At 39.5% G+C, this 19,285-nt stretch overlaps 1 protein-coding gene across 2 annotated transcripts; it reads right to left on the bottom strand.

Moving 5' to 3' along the window:
- Window positions 1-1,655: 1,655 nt before the first annotated feature.
- Window positions 1,656-18,203, bottom strand: EOGT (EGF domain-specific O-linked N-acetylglucosamine (GlcNAc) transferase). 2 transcript variants are annotated; one of them, XM_009883593.1, is made up of 15 exons: window positions 17,986-18,203; window positions 16,931-17,047; window positions 16,256-16,364; window positions 16,070-16,164; window positions 14,822-14,926; window positions 13,815-13,921; window positions 11,895-11,998; window positions 9,171-9,263; window positions 8,345-8,416; window positions 7,719-7,805; window positions 6,511-6,579; window positions 5,520-5,581; window positions 3,696-3,815; window positions 2,182-2,284; window positions 1,656-1,802 (listed from the first exon to the last, which is right to left on the bottom strand). In XM_009883593.1, the coding sequence occupies exons 1-15, from the start codon at window positions 18,201-18,203 to the stop codon at window positions 1,656-1,658; spliced, it is 1,608 nt and encodes a 535-aa protein (XP_009881895.1). The 2 variants fall into 2 exon arrangements, with proteins under 2 accessions (XP_009881895.1, XP_009881896.1); XM_009883594.1 differs by having other exon boundaries at window positions 16,931-17,031; window positions 17,994-18,203.
- Between the last annotated feature and the right edge of the window lie 1,082 nt (window positions 18,204-19,285).

Below are 19,285 nucleotides of genomic sequence, written 5' to 3'. Positions count from 1 at the left end.
CAGTAACTCATCTTTACCAGTATAGGCAGGTCAGTAAATGTACCTACGCTCTGTGAAATTGCCTATGACTGTTGAAGAATGGAAGTCAATAATATCTACAATTATACCCGTGAAATGTTTACATTTACTGTAACTGTCTTGCTTTTGCATACAAATGTACGCTCTGCTTCAAGCCACTGAGACTGTATGATTATACTGCGAGTCTATCATGGGAATACATTCTCAAAAAAAAATTAACATAGAACTCTGGTTTTTATCTCACTGAACTTGATTCTTCCGCATGTCCTCTGGCTCCACTTAAGACAATAGAAATACACACTCCCTCCACCCTCATCTACCACCAACATATCAGCTCCGGGGAAAATTTCATAAAGAACTATGCTTTGGCTTAGTATTTCCTTCACTGGAAACAGTGAACTACACCACTGGCTTTGGAAGGGTTTTCAAAAGTTTTCTAGATTGATTCTTCCACATTTTGAGTAAACAAGAATATTAACAGACCAGGCTTTTAATGACTCCAAAACCAAGGTACCTCATGACTTCATTTCCTTTCAGCTCCAGCTGAAAGACACCCTATACATCTTATCATTTGTCATAAAAAAAAAAAAATGGAAGTTCATTCCCTTTAGCATCCTCAAAAAGACTCAAGATTTATTCCATTTTGCTCAGGTTTTCCACTGCAGAGTGCTGTTTCATGTGAAAGAGCAGAAAACGCACAGATTACCTCAAGTTCTAAGTATTCACTTAGGAAAAGATTTACTTGCTTTGAGATAGGAGACTGAGTAAACCTACTGAGCAGACCTGTTATATTTTAGCATTTAAAACCACAAGGAGAAGAGTCAAAGTTTATATTTAAATGCAGAAACATAAGACTCTGCTCTCTAACTTGAAATTTTTCCTAAACTTGAAATAGAAGTTTGCAGCATCTGTTGAATCAAACAACAGAAGTTAAAGCTTGCTTAACCATTTCATTCTTACAACCACTGTTTTACAAAGGAAGGTCTTCAAACCTAAAAACAACATGGGGACAAGCACAGCAATGACATGGATGGTGACCCAAAGGAACTAACCAGCCATCCTGGAACCACTGTGTCACGTAACTCGACTGCAAACGACACGCTGGGCAGTGCCTTACAATAAGGCAGCAATTCCTATTCAGATTTTTACTTACAGGTACAGGACTATAGTATAAGAGCATCCAGCTTCTCAAAAAGAGGAACTGAGGAGCTCCGCCAGGCCTAGTTCTTTCCCAGAGACACTAGACTGAGAAAGCAAGCTGTAACGCTCTCCATCCTCTAGCATTTCCTCACCTAATAGCAGGCGTAAATTATTACAAGATTAGTATCCACCCCAGAAAGCCTTACATGAAATGGATGGACCTATCTTTGCATAAAGACAAGTATTTCAGAACTTGGAATGCAAAAATACAGTGCAAAAACTGTAAGAATTCTGAAAAATGGTTTTTACGTATCAAAAACTCCCAGAATTAAAGAGAGGGATTACAAAGTACGGTGCTAAGAAGTGGTTTGTCAAGTTAGTAATGGGTTATTTCCCTCGTAGAGGTTTACGCGTTTCACACCAGCATTTTGCTTTATGTTGTTACAATATTTTTATGAAGCATTATTTAAAAATAGTATTTCAGTCTGCAGTCTAATTTAGAACTCATCATGTTTTACTCTAAATGGCCACTTGGAATGCTGTGAAACATGATTTGCAGCCAGAAGCACCAAGTACATAAATTCTTCCACATCAAAGGAGTAGTTCGTAAATTTTGGATGTTCTCCCAGCGTTGGGTGGTGTCCCTAGAAAAATGAAATAAGGCCCTTTAGACAAAAGAAAAAAAATACACCTTCCATTCAAAAAGTAAGAAAAAAAATTGAGCATCTGCCATTTTAATTTATTATTTCTGATCCACTGATCTGCTCTGAGGCAAGAGAGTCAGCAAAGTAACTGCACGACAGCAATGCTATGGATGGCTTGGATTAACGGCCAATTAGTTTAATTTCTCTTCTTCCCTCAGCCATTAATATGAAATGATTTCTTGCTCACAACAGGGAAGTTAATTTGGTCTAAAGAATGAAAACCATATTTCAATTATCAGAACATAGACAGGTAAAGCAAGCGAACCTTTAAATGCTTCAAGTTATCGTACCCCACCCTTCCACCAGTGACCATCATTACCTGATCTTGAGGGAATACTTTATTCCTTTTTCGCCAAGTGATGTAGTGAATGCCTCTCAGCCTTGCCAAATCCAGGTAACAACGTTCATCTTCACAATTGTATCTAGAGGGTAGGCAGAAAAATCATATTTACCTACAGAGATTGTGCTGAAGTTTACCAGGGTGAAACAGGGGAAAAAAAAAGAAAAAAAAAAAGACAGACTTCAGGCCAAAGTGTTTGTTGTCCAGTTCTAAGGCTCCAAAACCACGGACAAATTCTATTCCACTGAAAATAACAAGGGCTACCATCTGTTCCTAAGATGTGGCCTAGGAGGCAGTCTGAGGCACATCTGCACATCAGGCATGCCCCTGTCCAGTTGCAGCAGCTCTTGGGCAAGGGTTTCAGAACTTATTTGGAGATTGGACAAAATCCTCTCAAGCGAAGAAGATTATACTGCGAAGCACTAGTTCCACAGCCTTCCCACAGCAAAGGCTTTAAGCAGAATTTCCCAGGATGGAGAATTCAGTGCTCTTCTAAGAAGTACGCAGCATTTTTGTTTAGTTCTGTAGAACTGGAGCAACTATGAACAACCATACTTTGCAACAAAATTTGGCCACAAAAATGATCAGAGGGATGGAACACAGGCTGAGAGAGTTGGGGTTGTTCAGCCTGGAGAACAGAAGGCTCCAGGGAGACCTTATCGCGGCCTTTCAATACTTAAAGTGGGCTTATAAGAAAGATGGGGACAAACTTTTTAGCAGGGCCTGTAGCGACAGGACTAGGGGCAATGGGATTAAACTAAAAGAGGGTAGACTTAGACTAGATATAAGGAAGACACTTTTTACAATGAGGGTGGTGAAACACCGGCCCAGGTTGCCCAGAGAGGTGGTGGATGCCCCATCCCTGGAAACATTCCAGGTCAGGTTGGACGGGGCTCTGAGCAACCTGATCTAGTTGAAGATGTCCCTGCTCATGGCAGGGGGGCTGGACTAGGTGACCTTTAAAGGGCGCTTCCAACCCAAACCATTCTATGATTCCATGAAAATATGTTTAAAAAGAAGCTACTAAAGAAATTTAGGTAAACCAGAATGACACTCAGATAAGCTTGGCCAGCAAGTTGGTGCTCATGTCCCGAGCACAGAAAGGAGTACATAACTAACCTTCAGGGGGATCTTTAACACCCTGAACGTGCATCTTAAGTAAACAATTCACCTGGATCCCCAAAATACCATTACCAATACCAGCGAGGCTTTCTCTTTTTTTTCCATTTTCCCCAAGCAATCAACTGTTGACCAGGCTCCATTTTATTAAGAAATCACAGGCTAAACCTGTATGATATAGTTACACTGTATTTTATAATGAAAGCTTCCTCACTTTCAATACCCAGAACAGACTGTCAAAAATGAAGTCTAGATGAGGATGCAAGACAAACATTCATAGTCAAATACTGGTAACAGAAAGTGCTTTGCTAACACATATGAACAGACATTAGCTGTTGTGGTATAAGAGGGACAAGAGAGTGAAACAGACTTACAGTTCAAAAACAACAGCCCAGTCCGGTAGAAAGAGCAAATGGGTAAGTCCAGCTCCATGCATCCCAATGAATATATCAGAATTGTGGGTAATTCTCAATTGCTCTGAAAATTCAAGCTCCCTGCAGACAACACAACAAAAATGGTGATCTGGCATGCCTATCCATCTCAGCAAGAATTAGTTACATGTAGAAAGCACAAAATTAACTTCAGGGAATACTGAAAGAATTGATTTTTCAAGCAACAACACTAAGAATCACAAATGCTGCAGCCAGCAATAAGTCAGAATGGAATTAAAAGACATGCAGACAGGTTTCAAAACTTCACAAGAGTCTATTCAAAAAACTTGATTTTTTTTAACAAGTTAAAGTTTTTGTAAGTTTGGGGCTTTTTTACTTGCCTTAAAAAAAAAAAATAAATTGCATCACCTCTTTTAAAAAAAACAAATCAACATAAAAGACCTAAACTAATTTTAATGTAATGTAGAAGTAAACAATTCCTACCTAAAGATGTGGCTATCCAACCTGAACTTATGCATAGGACATGAAGCAAAAATAAGACAACCAGGCTTTTTCAGCTCCTGGAACTGTCACTCCCATCTTTTGACTGTAAGCTCCAAATAAAGTATTCTGTTTAAATAACCAGGTGTCCCCTGAGCACACAACGAAAGGATGGACTAAAGATACTTAATTGTAAGACAAGGCAGACAACCGGAAAGGGAAATTACAACAGGCTCCATTTGTGTACAAACAATTCATATGTTAAAAAGGAATAGAGTAACATCCTCTCTGACCATTTGGAAAAGAGCAGAAAGAAACTGGCTTAAACAGCAACAAGAAAGTTTAAACTGCTTAAAACCACTATAAGGGCAGACATCAGAGAAACACTTCTAGTTACGAGTGATGCTGCAGGATAGCTGTGGAAATCTGTAATGCCGAATGAATGGTACTACAGTTTTGAGAAGCACGGGAATTCTGGAAGTACCACTTGGTCACACTTTCAAGTGGGATGGTCTGGAAGCCCTCTCATGGGTATCCACCCTCTTTTCTATTATTAGACTGCTCACGTGCTCTCATTGACAGGGCAATCGGAAGCAACTCGACTTTCTTGCACTGTCTCTGCTTTGGTCAAAACACTGATCTCTCAGTGCTACTTCAGTTTCTCATTTTTCGGCATGATCCACGACAGCAGCACTGAGTAGATGGGAGCTGCTGCCATTTTGCACAGCCAGATACTACTTGGGAACTTTTTCTTCAAGCCATTTCTTACTGGCCCAGTGCCTACTACATCTGAGCACCTCAAACTGACCTCAAGTGGTGTCTTTAGGGGGCCACCAGAGCACCAAATAAGCCCAGTTACTACTCATTACTAAACTAAGGGCCATATAAAATAAGACACTAGCATCATATGAGAGAAATCCCCGTTGACCCACAGTTACTGCAGAGCATTAGCAAATCCAAAAGGGTGATGGGAACACAGCTGTTTTGGGGAGAGGAAACAGAAAAGTGATTTCAAAACTTGCTCATCATACAGTAGCTTTAACCTGAGCCTACTAACTCTAGAGATTCATTCCCAAGTAGTGCATCACAGAATGGGAGTGCTTAACTAGCTCACTCACCACTCCCTCAGTAACATTCTTCCTCCCTTACCAGTTCTTGGATTTTGCAAAGGTTAGACATTTGAGCATATGTAGCTTTGCCTGCAAACAGCTTTCACCAGTCATAGAATCCTAGTCTAGGTTGGAAAGGACCTTTAGGATCATCGAGTCCAACCATAAACCATAGGCAGCATGAGATCACACTAGTTTCTTCTACCAACTTACGTACTTGTATTTGTAGTCTACCACTTTGACCTCCAACGTCGATACTGTTTTCAAAGCATTCACAAGCTAAGGAGGAAAATAAAAAGACAATGACTTGGTGTTCTCCTTCAATAAATTCCTCCCCTGCACTCTTGATCATTTTACACACCCCTCCTCCCTACCAGGGAATTACAATGAGCAAAACAGAACATACTGTCACTGCCATATAAAGCAGCAGTTCCCTCCTTTTGTACCTTCCCACCTAAGATACATCCGTTATTCCTGGCAGAGCAGCCCCTGGAGGGGAGACCTGGATCTCCTGCGCTCTCACAGAGGCTAGTGTTGACTTTTACATGCTCCAGGACCGAATCCTAAACCACTCAAAGTAGTAGGAGCTTTGCCTCAGTTTCTCTCCACACAAGGTGGGGATGATAATGTCAACTCATTTTTGTCAGGCACTAGCAGCTAAGAATGAAGACAGGTATGAAAACATTAGAAACTATCATTTTACCACAAGAGAAGCTACACCGTAAGTCCACTAAGTTGCATGATTCAAAAACGTGAATCAATATGAAAATTCATTAAGTTTTGAATGCACATACTCATACAATACAATAGCTTATGCATTTTAATCTGCAAGCGTAACAAAGGTTTTTGTTAGAGTCTTCAACGCTGGGGATGCTAGAAATAAAAGAGATGATTAGAAAGTGAGATAATTTAATTTTATCAGAAGCTCTGCAGTGTCTGTTTGTTAGGAAGAAATACTTTTAGTATTACATCTGTAGTCTTCCACTGGATATTTAAAAAGGGCAGCAAGGTTCAGTGTCTGGTGTACAGAAAAGGCGACCAGCTAAAAGACATATTAGAAGAAATTAATATTAGCACTGAGCATAGTCGTCCAAGATTTGTCAGCAGATAGATGTCTTGGCTGTACCTGAAAAAAAACCCAAAAAGTCAATTCAATGAGCAAAATTTAATTTTTGATAAATTTGTTTTAAAAATAAAAAGGACCACACCTCATTCTGGTTTAATATTTTCCGGTAATCTGTACTGCGCGCAAGTATTGTGACTCGAATTTTCCCATCCTAAAAAAACAGAAGCAACAGCATATTAGCTATGAGGCAGACCTCACACACAAAAAAAAAAGTCCCAAATGCTTCCATGTTTACTTTTGTCAATTGTTTGAGCAACTAAATATGTTCCTTCCCCATGCAACAGATGATGTAACCACCTTAAAATTCACATCGTATTTTCCAACAGATTAAAAGTGTCAAAAACTTTGTGAAAGTCTGACTATTAACAAAGACTAAAACATTTTCTGAAAGATTTATTTTATTCAGTACAAAAGAGCCTTTGTATTACATATTATATGGCAGTTTTTGAAAGCAGGAGAGCAGCTTTCAGGATGGCTTGTGCACAAGATCCTTGGAAAAAAATATTTTACTTCTATAACAGTTCCTCCTTTTACCTCTTTAAATTAATTGGACTCACAGGGGTAAGCATTCTGACTGAAATAAAGAGATTTGACTGCATGACTCCCATTAGTGTCAGCCCTAAATGCCTGTGCAGTGCTTTGAATGTGTGCCCCTCGGCGATAATATGTAGGCTACTCTCTAGCAAATACTTCAAGAAGCCCAGAACTGCCGTATCCATCAATGCAGCCACTGCAACAATTTGCAATTTGCAGTGTGTACAACAGCGAAGTCCAGGGCCAGACAGATGGTACCAGGCAAGGATCGGAAGGACCAGACTCAAATAATTTCCTCCTCTGATCTGAGCTCAGCAGTACCTATGAGGATGGACAAAGAGGAAGCTCACTGCATCGCGCTGCGGGATGCCCCCTGCCGGACCCAAGGAGAGCACCCTGTCAACGTGCTCCAGAAGAGAGCGTGCACCATGTATCCTGCTTAACTAGGAAGGACACAAAGGCCTTGAGTACACATGATGGAGACAGGGAAGTGATCCTAGGGTTGGAAGGAGGATGTTCTAAAGACCGTCCTATGGAAATAAGACATGATGGCAACTTTCACAAACGTACACAAATGTTTGCTGAAGGCGTTTATAGAACAGGCTGACTTATTGGGAAAAAAACCCCAAATATCACAGGAAAGAACAAAAAGTGCATGATATGCCCTTATTCCCCACTGGGTCCAGCTTGCTAATGCTTTTTCTCTGGTAAGAGCTATCAGCTCCATATTACAACTTTATTATTCAGCTATCATACCTTGGGTCCTTCTTGCGTGATATTTAATCTGTGTAACACATGCTGAGAAAATGCTCTAAATAGCCCTGTACCGTGACAGCCAGAGATCTGGAATTAAAAAAGCAATTGTTAATACAGAAAGTTACTTTGCTCAGAAAACCTCTCTTTGTGATCAGTCTTTTGCCATTCTTGTGGAACAAAAGCTTAGCATCATGCACTGCGCTAAACATGTCACTATTCACTGCAACACAAGTGGCACGTTCATTTAGAAAGAAATATAACTCTCTCTACAGTGTTACAGCCTGAATGCACGAGCTAATACCCTCAGGAAAGTCTGTCAGTGTACAATCTCTTCTGCTCTGCAGAAATAGCAGTAAGTTCACAGTGCCCACCCATTAAAGAGGAATAATACGCATCTCACGAGCTGTGACATAGGAGAACGCACACAACCAGTTACTATCAACCAGCCAAAGTAACTTCAAAATCCTAATCTTTAGGGAAGACTTTTTCATTTGGAGTTGCATAGACCTTCAGTGCAGTACATTTCACGACAACTCAGCTAGATATTTGAGATATTCTTTCACTCAGATTTTATACTGTCACACATGCCTCTAGTTAACACAGTGGATGGATAAAAAAGGACTCACCAATGGGGTGTTATAAAACAAGCCGTATCGCATTCGAGGCAGTAATGAGAAGACCGCTTCTTTAAAGCACACCTGCAAAGGAAGATCACAAGAAGTTACACTGCACTGCTACTTTCCACTGGCACATCCCCTGCTCATTCAGTGGGATCACTGCTTATAATGAGCTAGCAATTACATGCTCCTGTCAAGTACATCCTCACTTCCTTGACTGTGCAAATGAATAGAACAAAGACAATCCTGCTTCCAAAAGAGTTCTCACTTAGGATGCTACAGATGCAAGTGAAGGAAGAGGTAAAAAAACCACCCACAAACAGAACAAACATGAACTAAATAGAAGAAAAACAGTTAGAGAGTAGAGAGTTTAAGATCGGCTTCAAGGGATTCAAGAGACTAAAATGAGATCTGCATGAATGAGTACATTTTTTGGTGGGAGTAAAATTTTTGTAATGATAAGCAGCAGGTATACTAACAGTTGCAGGGGAAGATAAACACCTCAGTAGGAATCAGAAGACGTAAAAAGACAGTAGCATTTGAAAACCCTTAACTTCAGTAGTGGGTCCTGCAGAAGTGAAATCAATACACAAATATCACCTCTCAGAAGACACAAAAGTTAGCTCCATCTATATAATGCACAGACACGCCACAGAATTAGGTTACAGCTCTGTCTCTTGTTTGTAAGGTAGAATACTCACATTACGCCCATTAAAACATGCATGAAAAGTATTAATGCAGTCCTCTGAAACACCCATATCCACAAGCAGCTTGAGAAGCTGTCATATTTGCTACTTAGCAACTACAAATTAAAACAAAATATAAAATTCCATACCCTTTTAGAGTCAAAGGTTTTCAAGTGTATTATTTCATAGTCAGTAAATGCCTTCCATGTCTCACTGAACAGGTCACCATAGCCATATGAGCTCTACGAGGAAAGGAAAAAACACAAGAGCATAATGATTACATAAATACATATAAAAACTCTTTTCATGATTTACAAGTTCTGTATATGAGTTTTAATACTCAGTCGAGATGCACATCGCCACCACAGGACCTAAGACAGCCTAGCACAGAACACAAGACATTACAGAACATCAAACCCTGCGTTTACAATGGCAGTTAACTCAAATTACCTGTCAGCTAGTTAATTTTTAATAAAACAGTTCTATAAATTAGCAATCTAGGTAAGTTCTTCAGCAGTAGATTAGAATTTCTGAGTTAGGAGCACGGAGTACTTACTACTTTCCTCAGAGACAACAAAACACAAGCTAAATTTGAACTAACAGAAACACAGAGATGGTAGAAGGTGTGAACCTCGACTCCTGAGACTAAAAAACAACCTCCTGGGAATTCAAGTGCAGCAGTAATGTTTGAAGTAAAAAGTCACAAGAAGCCTGTTTCACATTTGCCTCTGTTTTGGGATCATTTGCATGTTGCACGTTTATCACAAATTGATGGTAATGATCTGATTTGATAGAACAAACAGCCAGGTTACTATGCTTTGCATTACTTTGACAAGCTACCAAGATGTTTCTCTACAGAGAAGTACAAAAAGCTCTGCCCTTTGTAGCAATGCTCTGTAGAATCTTTTAAGAACCATCTACTCCCTACAACACTGGCCTAGCAGCAGGGGCTCTTGCCTTCAAATTTGTAACATTTCCTACACATCCGAGGGCTGAGTCACCATCTCTTGCTTTTTGAATGCAATTAAATATGACCTCAGTAGCCCTGGTGCACTCACTTAAAGCTTCCTTTCAACTCCACAGCCAACTCAGGCTGCTTGGAAAGTTATGTGGAAACAGTCTCAATAAGAAATTTGAAAATAAGACTACAAATGACTGCAGAAGAGAGCAGGTATCCAGTGAAATGTAAAAGAATCTAAAGGGCACCAGATTTCTTTCAGCTCAAGAGGTGCTTCGTTCCCCTTCTTCTGCCATTAAGTTTTAATGAATTTTACAATCCATACTACTCTCTGGCCATCTGTATTACAAGAACTGCTCTTCCAGATTAGAAGTAGAGAACTGATCTTCAATGCTGAAAGTACTACTTTCTAACCCCGTCCGCTCTCCTTAAAAGTGCTTTATAAACATCACTTTCCTACGTTTGCAGAGACAGTCTGCAAATCAACACCCAGCAGATTTCCTACTCATTTTCAGCTTTGTTTAACCTACATCTAAGGGCATTACTGCTTAATAAGAACAGTGCACTGATTCTACAGTAGCTAGAAAGTATGGCCAAATCTAATTACATCAAGGAAAATAAAAGAGAATGAATAATAAGCTCAAGTCCATCTTTCAATCAGCACAGACAGTTCAGCAGTTAGTTGGTGCCATCATCTGGTTGTACGCGGGAAGGAACAGAAGCAGAGTGAGCAGTTAAGCCTTATCTAAAATGACAGTACTGTGACAGTACTTACTTTGAATGGTACATTTGAAAGAGTTATTTGATTCAACAATGCGATATAAGACAAAGAGTTGCTTTTCAGAGTAATTTACAATACCGTGTAACACATCTGATCTTTTCCAAAAGCCATCAGAGCTGGATTAGCAGGTCGCTGAATAACATCTAGAAAGCTTGCTTATCTGGCAGGCGCATTTATTTTAGCTTTCAAAATGTAAGAAAACTAGAAAAAAAAAGGGTCTCTTCTAGCCAGAGGTTTCTCATTAAATAGCAAGCAGGGGATATCTGCAGTTCTCTATTGAATACTAGTGGTCCTAGCAGTAAATAGTCAGAAAGAAAACCCAGTATTTTATGAGAACAAGACAGGCGTGGGACAATATCATGGTCAAGAAATGTGTTATTTCTGGACCTCATTATATATGTTATCTGGCATATTACAAATTGCCTAGTTTTTCATTATTTAGTTTAACACTCTCCTACACAACTTAAATACTGGCCAGTAAAACTAATATTACTCTTAAACACAGTCATGGTTGCAACTCAGCAGTACAGCAGACAGCTTCACTTGAAAAATTGGTTTATATGTTATCGTGGCATTCTAAGAGGTGATTGAGAGAAGTAACTGTAAGAAGGCTATTTAAAGGAATTACGTATTACACTCTTTTATATATTCTATGATAGAACAGGTTCTATGATATATAAGGATTTCATTGAGTTGTTTATTACAGGCTGTATGTTACTTACTTAGAAAGATGCAAGGATGCATTTCTTTTTTAATATAGTAGAAACAGCTTTGAGTAAATCTACTTCAATATTCTCAGAGAAAAAAAGTCTACAGGAAACAGCATGAAATGTTCAAATGCTAGATATTAGAAATACAGATCATGTTATTTTTGAGGTCACACCAAAAAATTGTGTAATTATGTACTAGCAAAAGATGAGCTACAGAGTACCGTTCAAACAGCCCATGGTTTATCATAGAAAATCTGTTTCCTAACAGATTCATGCATCTGTATTAACAGGATCCAAAAAGACTTACCAGTTCCACATGGCTAAACCCACAAGAAAGCTAAGGATTGGCTACTAAAAGCTTCAGAGTCTCTATAAAGCAGAAATACAACCCATTACAAATACACTAAAAGCACAGCAGACTTACAGTGTCCCACATGACTATGTTGACATCAGTACTGAAGGAATTATTGATATGCTGTGTAATGTAAAGATTGACGAAATCACAGAAGTGATGGTACATATTAACACCTGAGAAAGAAAGAATTGTTAGCAAAATACATTACTCGCTCCACTTTTTATTGGTTCATGCATTTTTTTCCTTAGCAGTATCCCGCATTTTATATTAGTTTTCCCCTGCTTCTGACTGAATGCTTCTTATACACTCTAAAAAAGCAAACCTTTAAATGGAAGGAATCAAGGTAAGAAATCTGAAGTAAAACATGTTTTTAAAAAGTTCAGAGAAATTCGAAGAGCGGCCAAAAGACAGCATAAGAAAAAGATAAGTTTACGTGCCATTTCTCATTACAGTCTGCAGCTGCTTGCTGAAGTTTATGAAAGCAACTAGTGCTTTAACAATAGCTAGTTAGACATACAGGAAACATTAAAAACAGGCCTTCGGCACTGATCTTAGATCTGGTTTATTAGCATTAAGGGAAGCTCTGTCTGCAGGACTACAAGACAGAACTTGTAATTGCACAGGAGCCAAAGCCTAAGTAATTCCTCAGGTTTTTTTTCCTCAGAGCATTCTTGTTCATTCTTGGTTTCTTAAGCTAATACCTTAAGACCAAGATGCACAAAAAACTACCATGAAACAAAGGAGGTAACGTAGTCCAGTTTCCTTGCTAGCGAAGACCAGATCCCCGTTTTGGAATCACATGCACACAGCCCCTGTTTCTAAGTTTCTGACTAAAAAGAGTTGCCATGATAGAAACTGGCTGCTGGGCTTCCTATACTGCTCAAACAGCAATTTTCTCCCATCTTCCCTAAAAGAAAAGAGCTGGACAAAATCGCCTCCTGAGCCACAGCTAGACCACCCTGCTCAAATGTACAAATTTACAGCACAGCAACTCTTCCATGGTAACTGTTCCGGGGCCTGGAATAACTTTGCTTAAAATATAAGATACTGGCCTGCAGGGGAAGACTGGCAATCCAGTTTACAGTTGCAGTGTGTCTCACAGGGCCAGAACACAGCACACTAACCATCCAGTTTAAACCATAGCTTACCCCATAGCAGCTTGTCTGTTTCTCTACAGCATAAACACCCCCTTTTGTTAACATTTGTCTGCAAAATACACTGCATGAACAAAAAAGTTGGTGAACTATAAAAAAATCTCAGATAGCACTGGCTGATTGCTAAAGATGCTCAGGTGCTGCCCCTCGTGAATTTTAGCATAGTGTTCCACAGCATTCACCACAGCTCTCTCTAACAGGTCAGCCAATTTCTTTCTGTAGTGGCTTTTCACCTAAATTTGAAACTTTAAGATTGAAACAGGACTGTGTTTGGGTTTTTGTGTTTTGGCTTTTCTGGGGTGGGCGAGGGGAAGTATTTTAATCGACAAACAAAACTTATTCCCTTGAACTTTGTCTTTGAATACCCCACTTCCTCTTCCCTATCATTCGATACACATCAAATCCTCCATTACTGAACACATACCACAAGACCCATATACCTGTACCTTGTGTTTCATAGTATGAGAAGTCATCCAGAAACACCCAAAATCAAAGACTGTACAGAACACAAAGGTGTTCTGGCACAAAGACAAAAACACTGTCAAAATACAGTCAAAAGTCAATCACTGTGCTAAACAAGTTGCAGGAAATTTTTTCTTTATTTATTTATTATCTGCGGTAAAACGTAAGGATTTAAATCTAGGTTTCCAAGTTCATCAATGGAACTACGGAAAAAAAGGAACTGAACAGTCACACCATTTTTCAAAAATAAAAACGTATTACAAGCGAACTTGACAATCACAAAGGCGTAATATAGATGGGCAAGTTGGATACGGGGTCTTTTTACTGCAGTACTGCAGGATAAAAAAATACCTAAATGAAAGATACCAATTACCTGCATCTAATTTCATGAAATACGTTGGCTTTTCAATAACGACATCACACTTCCCATCTTCTAGGGGCCTGAAGTTTAACGCAGTAAATGTCTGGAGTTCTGCAAACCTACAAAGATTCAATCACACAGAACATGCTTTGTCATTAACACACTTAAACAAATGTACTTCACACATCTAAGATTTAGTAACTGTTCATGCAGTCCATGTGATTTAACAGGACTGCTGAAAACTGATCGAGTCTGACAATTAAAATGATTTGAAATTGTAATGGAAGGTTCTTCAGGTTACGAGCTTCAAGAGGTTAAACACTGCCTTTGATCTCAGGAGCGAACAGCATCTTTGATCTACAAATCAAGGCAGCAGAGACGTAACAAAGAGCCTTAGAGCCTAGATCTGTGGGTCTATCCAACTTGATCTGCATTGCCAAAGACACTTCAGCAAGATCTTCATGCTTTGGTCAGAATAATGAATGCAGATGCAATATTTATTATTCCTGGATCTAAACAAGGATGAGCAGATGAGATGACAATAGCATGTAGAGAAGTAAAGTCTTTTCCTCCTCTGCAGCTATTCTTAACTGAAATTGACCATCAGTGCAAAATGAGAAAAAAAAATGAAAAAGTGGGAGAAGCACAAAACTGAATTCTTATATGGACCTTAATGGCTCCATTTCTTTCGCATTTCATCAGTTAACTGGCAATGAAGCTTTGAAGTGCTAAGCTGCAATCCGTGATACTTAACCAGCTACCACAAAGCACCCTCTGCACTTCCTACTCAGCCTGTAGACTGTCACCCATTTCAGATTCCAAACACAGGCTCCCTGGGAACACACTATGAATATATATCCAGATCAGTTGTTGCATATGAACTCTCAAATTGACCTTAGAAAGGAGCACCTACTTCCTCAGTATGAAATCCCCTACACACAGCTGTTAGTGCCAATGAAAAAAATAAAAAAAAGAATTAGTAAGTGAACTGGGAAGCAGCCTTGACAAGTGATTCTTACCAAGACTGCAACGGGCTCTTGCGCTGACCTTCAGCCAAAAATGCTTGAACGTCAAGGGTGCAATGACCTCCAATTTCTCCCTTCTGGAAAAAGTCTTCTTTGAATCTAATGCAAATTAGTAAAAGTCTATCAGCTTTTGTGCAACAGTGCTACAAGTGCTCTGCAATCTCAATTGCATACTCAAGCCAGCGCTAGTTAGGCTCAATTCAGCGAGGTACTTCATACATATTTAAAACCTGAATATTTTCTTCAGCATAAATCAAGTATTTCCCGCAATTCCCACATAAAGACAGTGGTGTCCTTGGAGTTCTACACATCCATTTAGAAAACAGCACTAATCCACCCAGAATGTTATTAGGAATCATTCCCACATACCCAAATGAGTAATTTAATTAGATTTTGCTACATAATTACTTACAGGAGCATAGTTAGTTAGGATTTTTGTTTGTTTGTTTTCAATAACAATTTCTCACTGAAATTCACCTCAGATTTCACAACCCAATTAGTAACCCAAGAATTTTATACAACATACAAAGAGCAAGGTGCAAGAACAGGTTTCATGAAAACAAACCACCAACTAAAAGCACTGCCTAAATTAGCTTTTAGGATAGGCTGAGAAGATGACAAAACCCATTCTGAAGGGTATCAGAATCAAAGTCACGAACCAGCTCTTCTCAAGTCAGGTGCCCGAGACACCGACTTCAAAAATAAGGCAGAAGGAAAAATGAGTGATGCCAGCATCAGTGGCATGTGTTGTTTTTTGGGGTTTTTTTACTCAGTTTTCCAGTATGTAGCATTTTAATTTGGGATGTGAGAGATCCAGGTTCAGATCTCTCTTCAGTCTCACAGTATCTAAAAATGCAATTCCTGGTTCTGGTATAACGGCATCTAGCAAAGGAAAGGTCTGCTCGGTGCCGCATACAAAAACGATTCCACTTTGCACGTTTCCTGATCAAGAAAGGACATGACTGAAGACACAGAAAAGTCCTCCTCTCCCACCAGAGGGGAGGACTTCAATCACCCATCATCATTCCATAAAATTGAGAGCTTAGGTTTTTAAATAACCTGTACTGCTGACAGCAGCAGCAGACAGCAATCAAGAGGTGTAGATCTCAACAGGACTTGAGCAACAAGCCTCTGATCACAAAAAAGCCCACGGCAACAAGCACATCAGCTTTGTTAAACAAATTCTGAAGTCCTTTTCCCTGCCATCCCTTGGTTTTACTATAACATAAGCAAATTGGAGACCTGTCATGGTTTCTCTTTACAGTTCGTAAATCAATGTACAAGTTTGTTGCTCTGCAATGCTGAAGGTACTGAGAACAGGTCAGCGATGAATCTCCCTGTTAAGAAAAGAACAAGTGGGATTTCAACAATAACAAAAATTACGTTTAAAAACAAATGAAAAGTATCACATCTATCAGAAATACCTACTGTTGCTGCAGGCTTACAATGTGTTTTCATTTCATTGAGCCTCTCTCGAACGTAACCAAAGTCAGCTTGTTTCCAGAATATCTGTTGGGCTGTCTCAATGTCACTTGCCCTGATGTACAAAGGGGGGGGGGGAATTAAAAAAAAAAAAAAAAAATCAAGGTTCGTTGCTAAATTCTAGTAATAACTTTAACAGATAACATTTTTTCCACTGAAAGTGGAACAGAAGAGCCAACCAGTTACTTTACTGACATTTAAGATGCAAAACAGGAAGCAACTTATCAGCCACACGTAAGTGAAAACATCAATGACAATTTAAAGCTATTCTCCCGTAAAAGGGTATAAATCTTTTCTAACATTTTTTCCTCTGTTTTTTAAAGCTAAGAAAGGAAATCCAGAGTTATTTTAGGAATCTGAATTCAAGGCTAAATCAGAATAATGAAAACATTGCGGCAGGAAGCATTTCAAACGGTATTTTCTTCCTTAAAAAGTTAAATTTTTAAAATCATGTTATATGTTGTCTATAAATACACACATACACACACACACATACCTCCACAAAGAATCATCCTTTAAACTCTAAATAGCACAATAAGTTAACTTCACAGCTAATATGAAAGTGAGCACTATACTCTTTTTTTACCATACTGTACTTGATAGATTTAAAATGAAACTTACCATCCAGTTTCAACATAATCACACACTGGATAACTGAACCTGTAATCTGATTTGCAAGATTTCTCATAACCCCAGCAGGATCTTAGTTTCTTCAAGTATTTCTGTAACACAGAATAACTGAATCAAGTCACGCAACAGCAAAATGGGAAATGACTTAAGTTAGTCGTTAGCTTATAAACTACCTCTTGCTAATAAATCTTGCATCAAAGGCTTTGGTTTGGTCTGTTTTCAAACAGTTTCAGAAAGAACATTCAGATTCTTTATGCACAACAGAGGCTCCAAAGCGGACACACGTGCACAGCAACATTATTCTTGTCTTTAAAATGTCTGTTCCAGGACAACCACTTTTCCCAACCCAGAGAGCAGGATTCCAAAATTTTAACATCACCGACAGACACAGGTAATAAAGCTAAGCTCACACAAAGCACAGCACTCGAGGCCGAGCATACCACTCCTCCCCAGGCAAATCTACAAACATCGGCTTCTCCAGTGCTGCAGAAAGCCAGAGAAGGGAGAGCACAGCTCTGACTCCCAGCTCAGCGAAGCAGCTCCAGCCTGAGACACACCAGAATTGCTCCTGAGCCACATGTGGCCCGGCTCCTCGGGTTCACGGTCCCTGCTTCAAGTGAATGAATTACATGCAACCACAGGGTAAAATTAAATCAGCATTTCATTGATTTGCCTGTACTCTTGGCACTCCTACAAACGTACCACAGCATGCTAAATATCACAGGCCTAGAAACCACTAACTGTACTTAGGTCAAACACCTTTCACATGGCGCAAGAGTCATTCAGATTAAGATCATCATTTCAGCTCTGTAACCACTAAAAGAGGGAGGCAAAAGAACCTTGCAAACCAGTACATTAAAAATCTAGCCTTGTGACAGCATCAGATTCAGGAAGAGCCCTGTACAACTATTTCAAAAGCAGCGATTCCAATTCCCAATGGAACCGACCCACTGGCAAGGAGAAGAATTCAGCACCATCTTTAACTGCTATGACTCCAAGAATAAACCACCCCAACATTATATTTGAACCAACAAACAAACAAAAGCAAACCTACTTTATATGGGCAATGAGAGTCCTGCTTACAGATGCCAGCAATATGCTGATTATTGTGCAGAAAGTACGGAATATGCTCATCTGGCAAGTTGATTGCTTTGTAGCTATACAATGGTTCTTCTGGAACGTTTTTGAATTCAGGAAGATTTTCAACTTGGGAATTAGCCAGAATTTCTTGCAGTAGCAATCCAAACGCAAGCAACATGAACATGGCAACCTATGGGTTCTGTACTTATTAAAAAAAAAAAAAAAGGACACTTAACATATCTGCAGCATAGCACATTTCAAGCATACCAGACAATATTCAGCCAAAGTCAGTCATAAACTCAAAGAATTTGTACTTGTATTTCAGGGGTGGTTTCTTTTTCCTATGAAAAGTAAACTTTCACTAAGAGCCTAGACTGTACAACCTCAGGATTATCTTTGACTCATTAGTCATTGAGGGTTATTACGTCCTACCAACTCACAGTCAAACCAAAATGGGTGTGTTTACTTTAGCTGAATCCCAAGGGATCCTGAGAGTTCAAATGTGGAAACTAAGCATGGAGCACATCACATCCAGACAGCAGGAAGAAGATGTAGAAGTATTAGGGAGGGTGGAGTGAAGGGTGAGAAGAGGAGCAATTTTAGTTTAAAAATAAGTGTTAAAAAAAAAAATACATTCTCAACTTTGGAAAAAACTGATCATAAGCCGAAGGAAAACTATACAGCCATAAACAAATGGTCAAATTTAAGACTGTTTCAGGATGGTTGTTTCTAGGAGTTAACATCATGTTAAAGGAACTTGAATACCGAGTTATATGCTTAAAACTACCTACAGGCCCATACATATCTATATAGTCTAAAGCAAACTGCATACTTTTCTAGTAATACAGCCTCCTCACCAAACACCCCTGCTTTGAATCACTAAACCTCCTGAGGAAAAAAAAAAGAAAAAAAAAAAAATGGATGGCCTATATCTAAAAATCCTTTTTTGGCATTATAATTTGCCAAGATTTGCATGCCTGCTCGCAACGGAAGCCTTTAGCAATATTCCGACAATAACAAGTAGTTTTACCTGTTTGGTTCGAGGAGAACTGCTTCGGATTTCCCAAGTACACAAACCTAGTGACGGGGGGAAGAAAGCGGAGTTAAATAGGTCCTGCAGAAAGGGGTTTCCTCAGAACGCAGCCCTGCTTCTCGAGAAAAGCTCACAGCAACGGGAGCGACCTCCCAACAGCGCCTCTGACCCGTCTGGGTAGCGGGACCAGGCGAGACAGCGCTTCCCCGTCCCTCGGCAGCCCCCCGGGGCGC

The sequence above is a fragment of the Charadrius vociferus genome, unplaced genomic scaffold, assembly GCF_000708025.1.
Source record: "Charadrius vociferus isolate BGI_N301 unplaced genomic scaffold, ASM70802v2 scaffold324, whole genome shotgun sequence".
In the NCBI taxonomy this organism is placed as follows: Eukaryota; Metazoa; Chordata; class Aves; order Charadriiformes; family Charadriidae; genus Charadrius; species Charadrius vociferus.
Note: the sequence above shows the minus strand (reverse complement) of the source record. Positions and strands in the feature narration are given on the sequence as shown.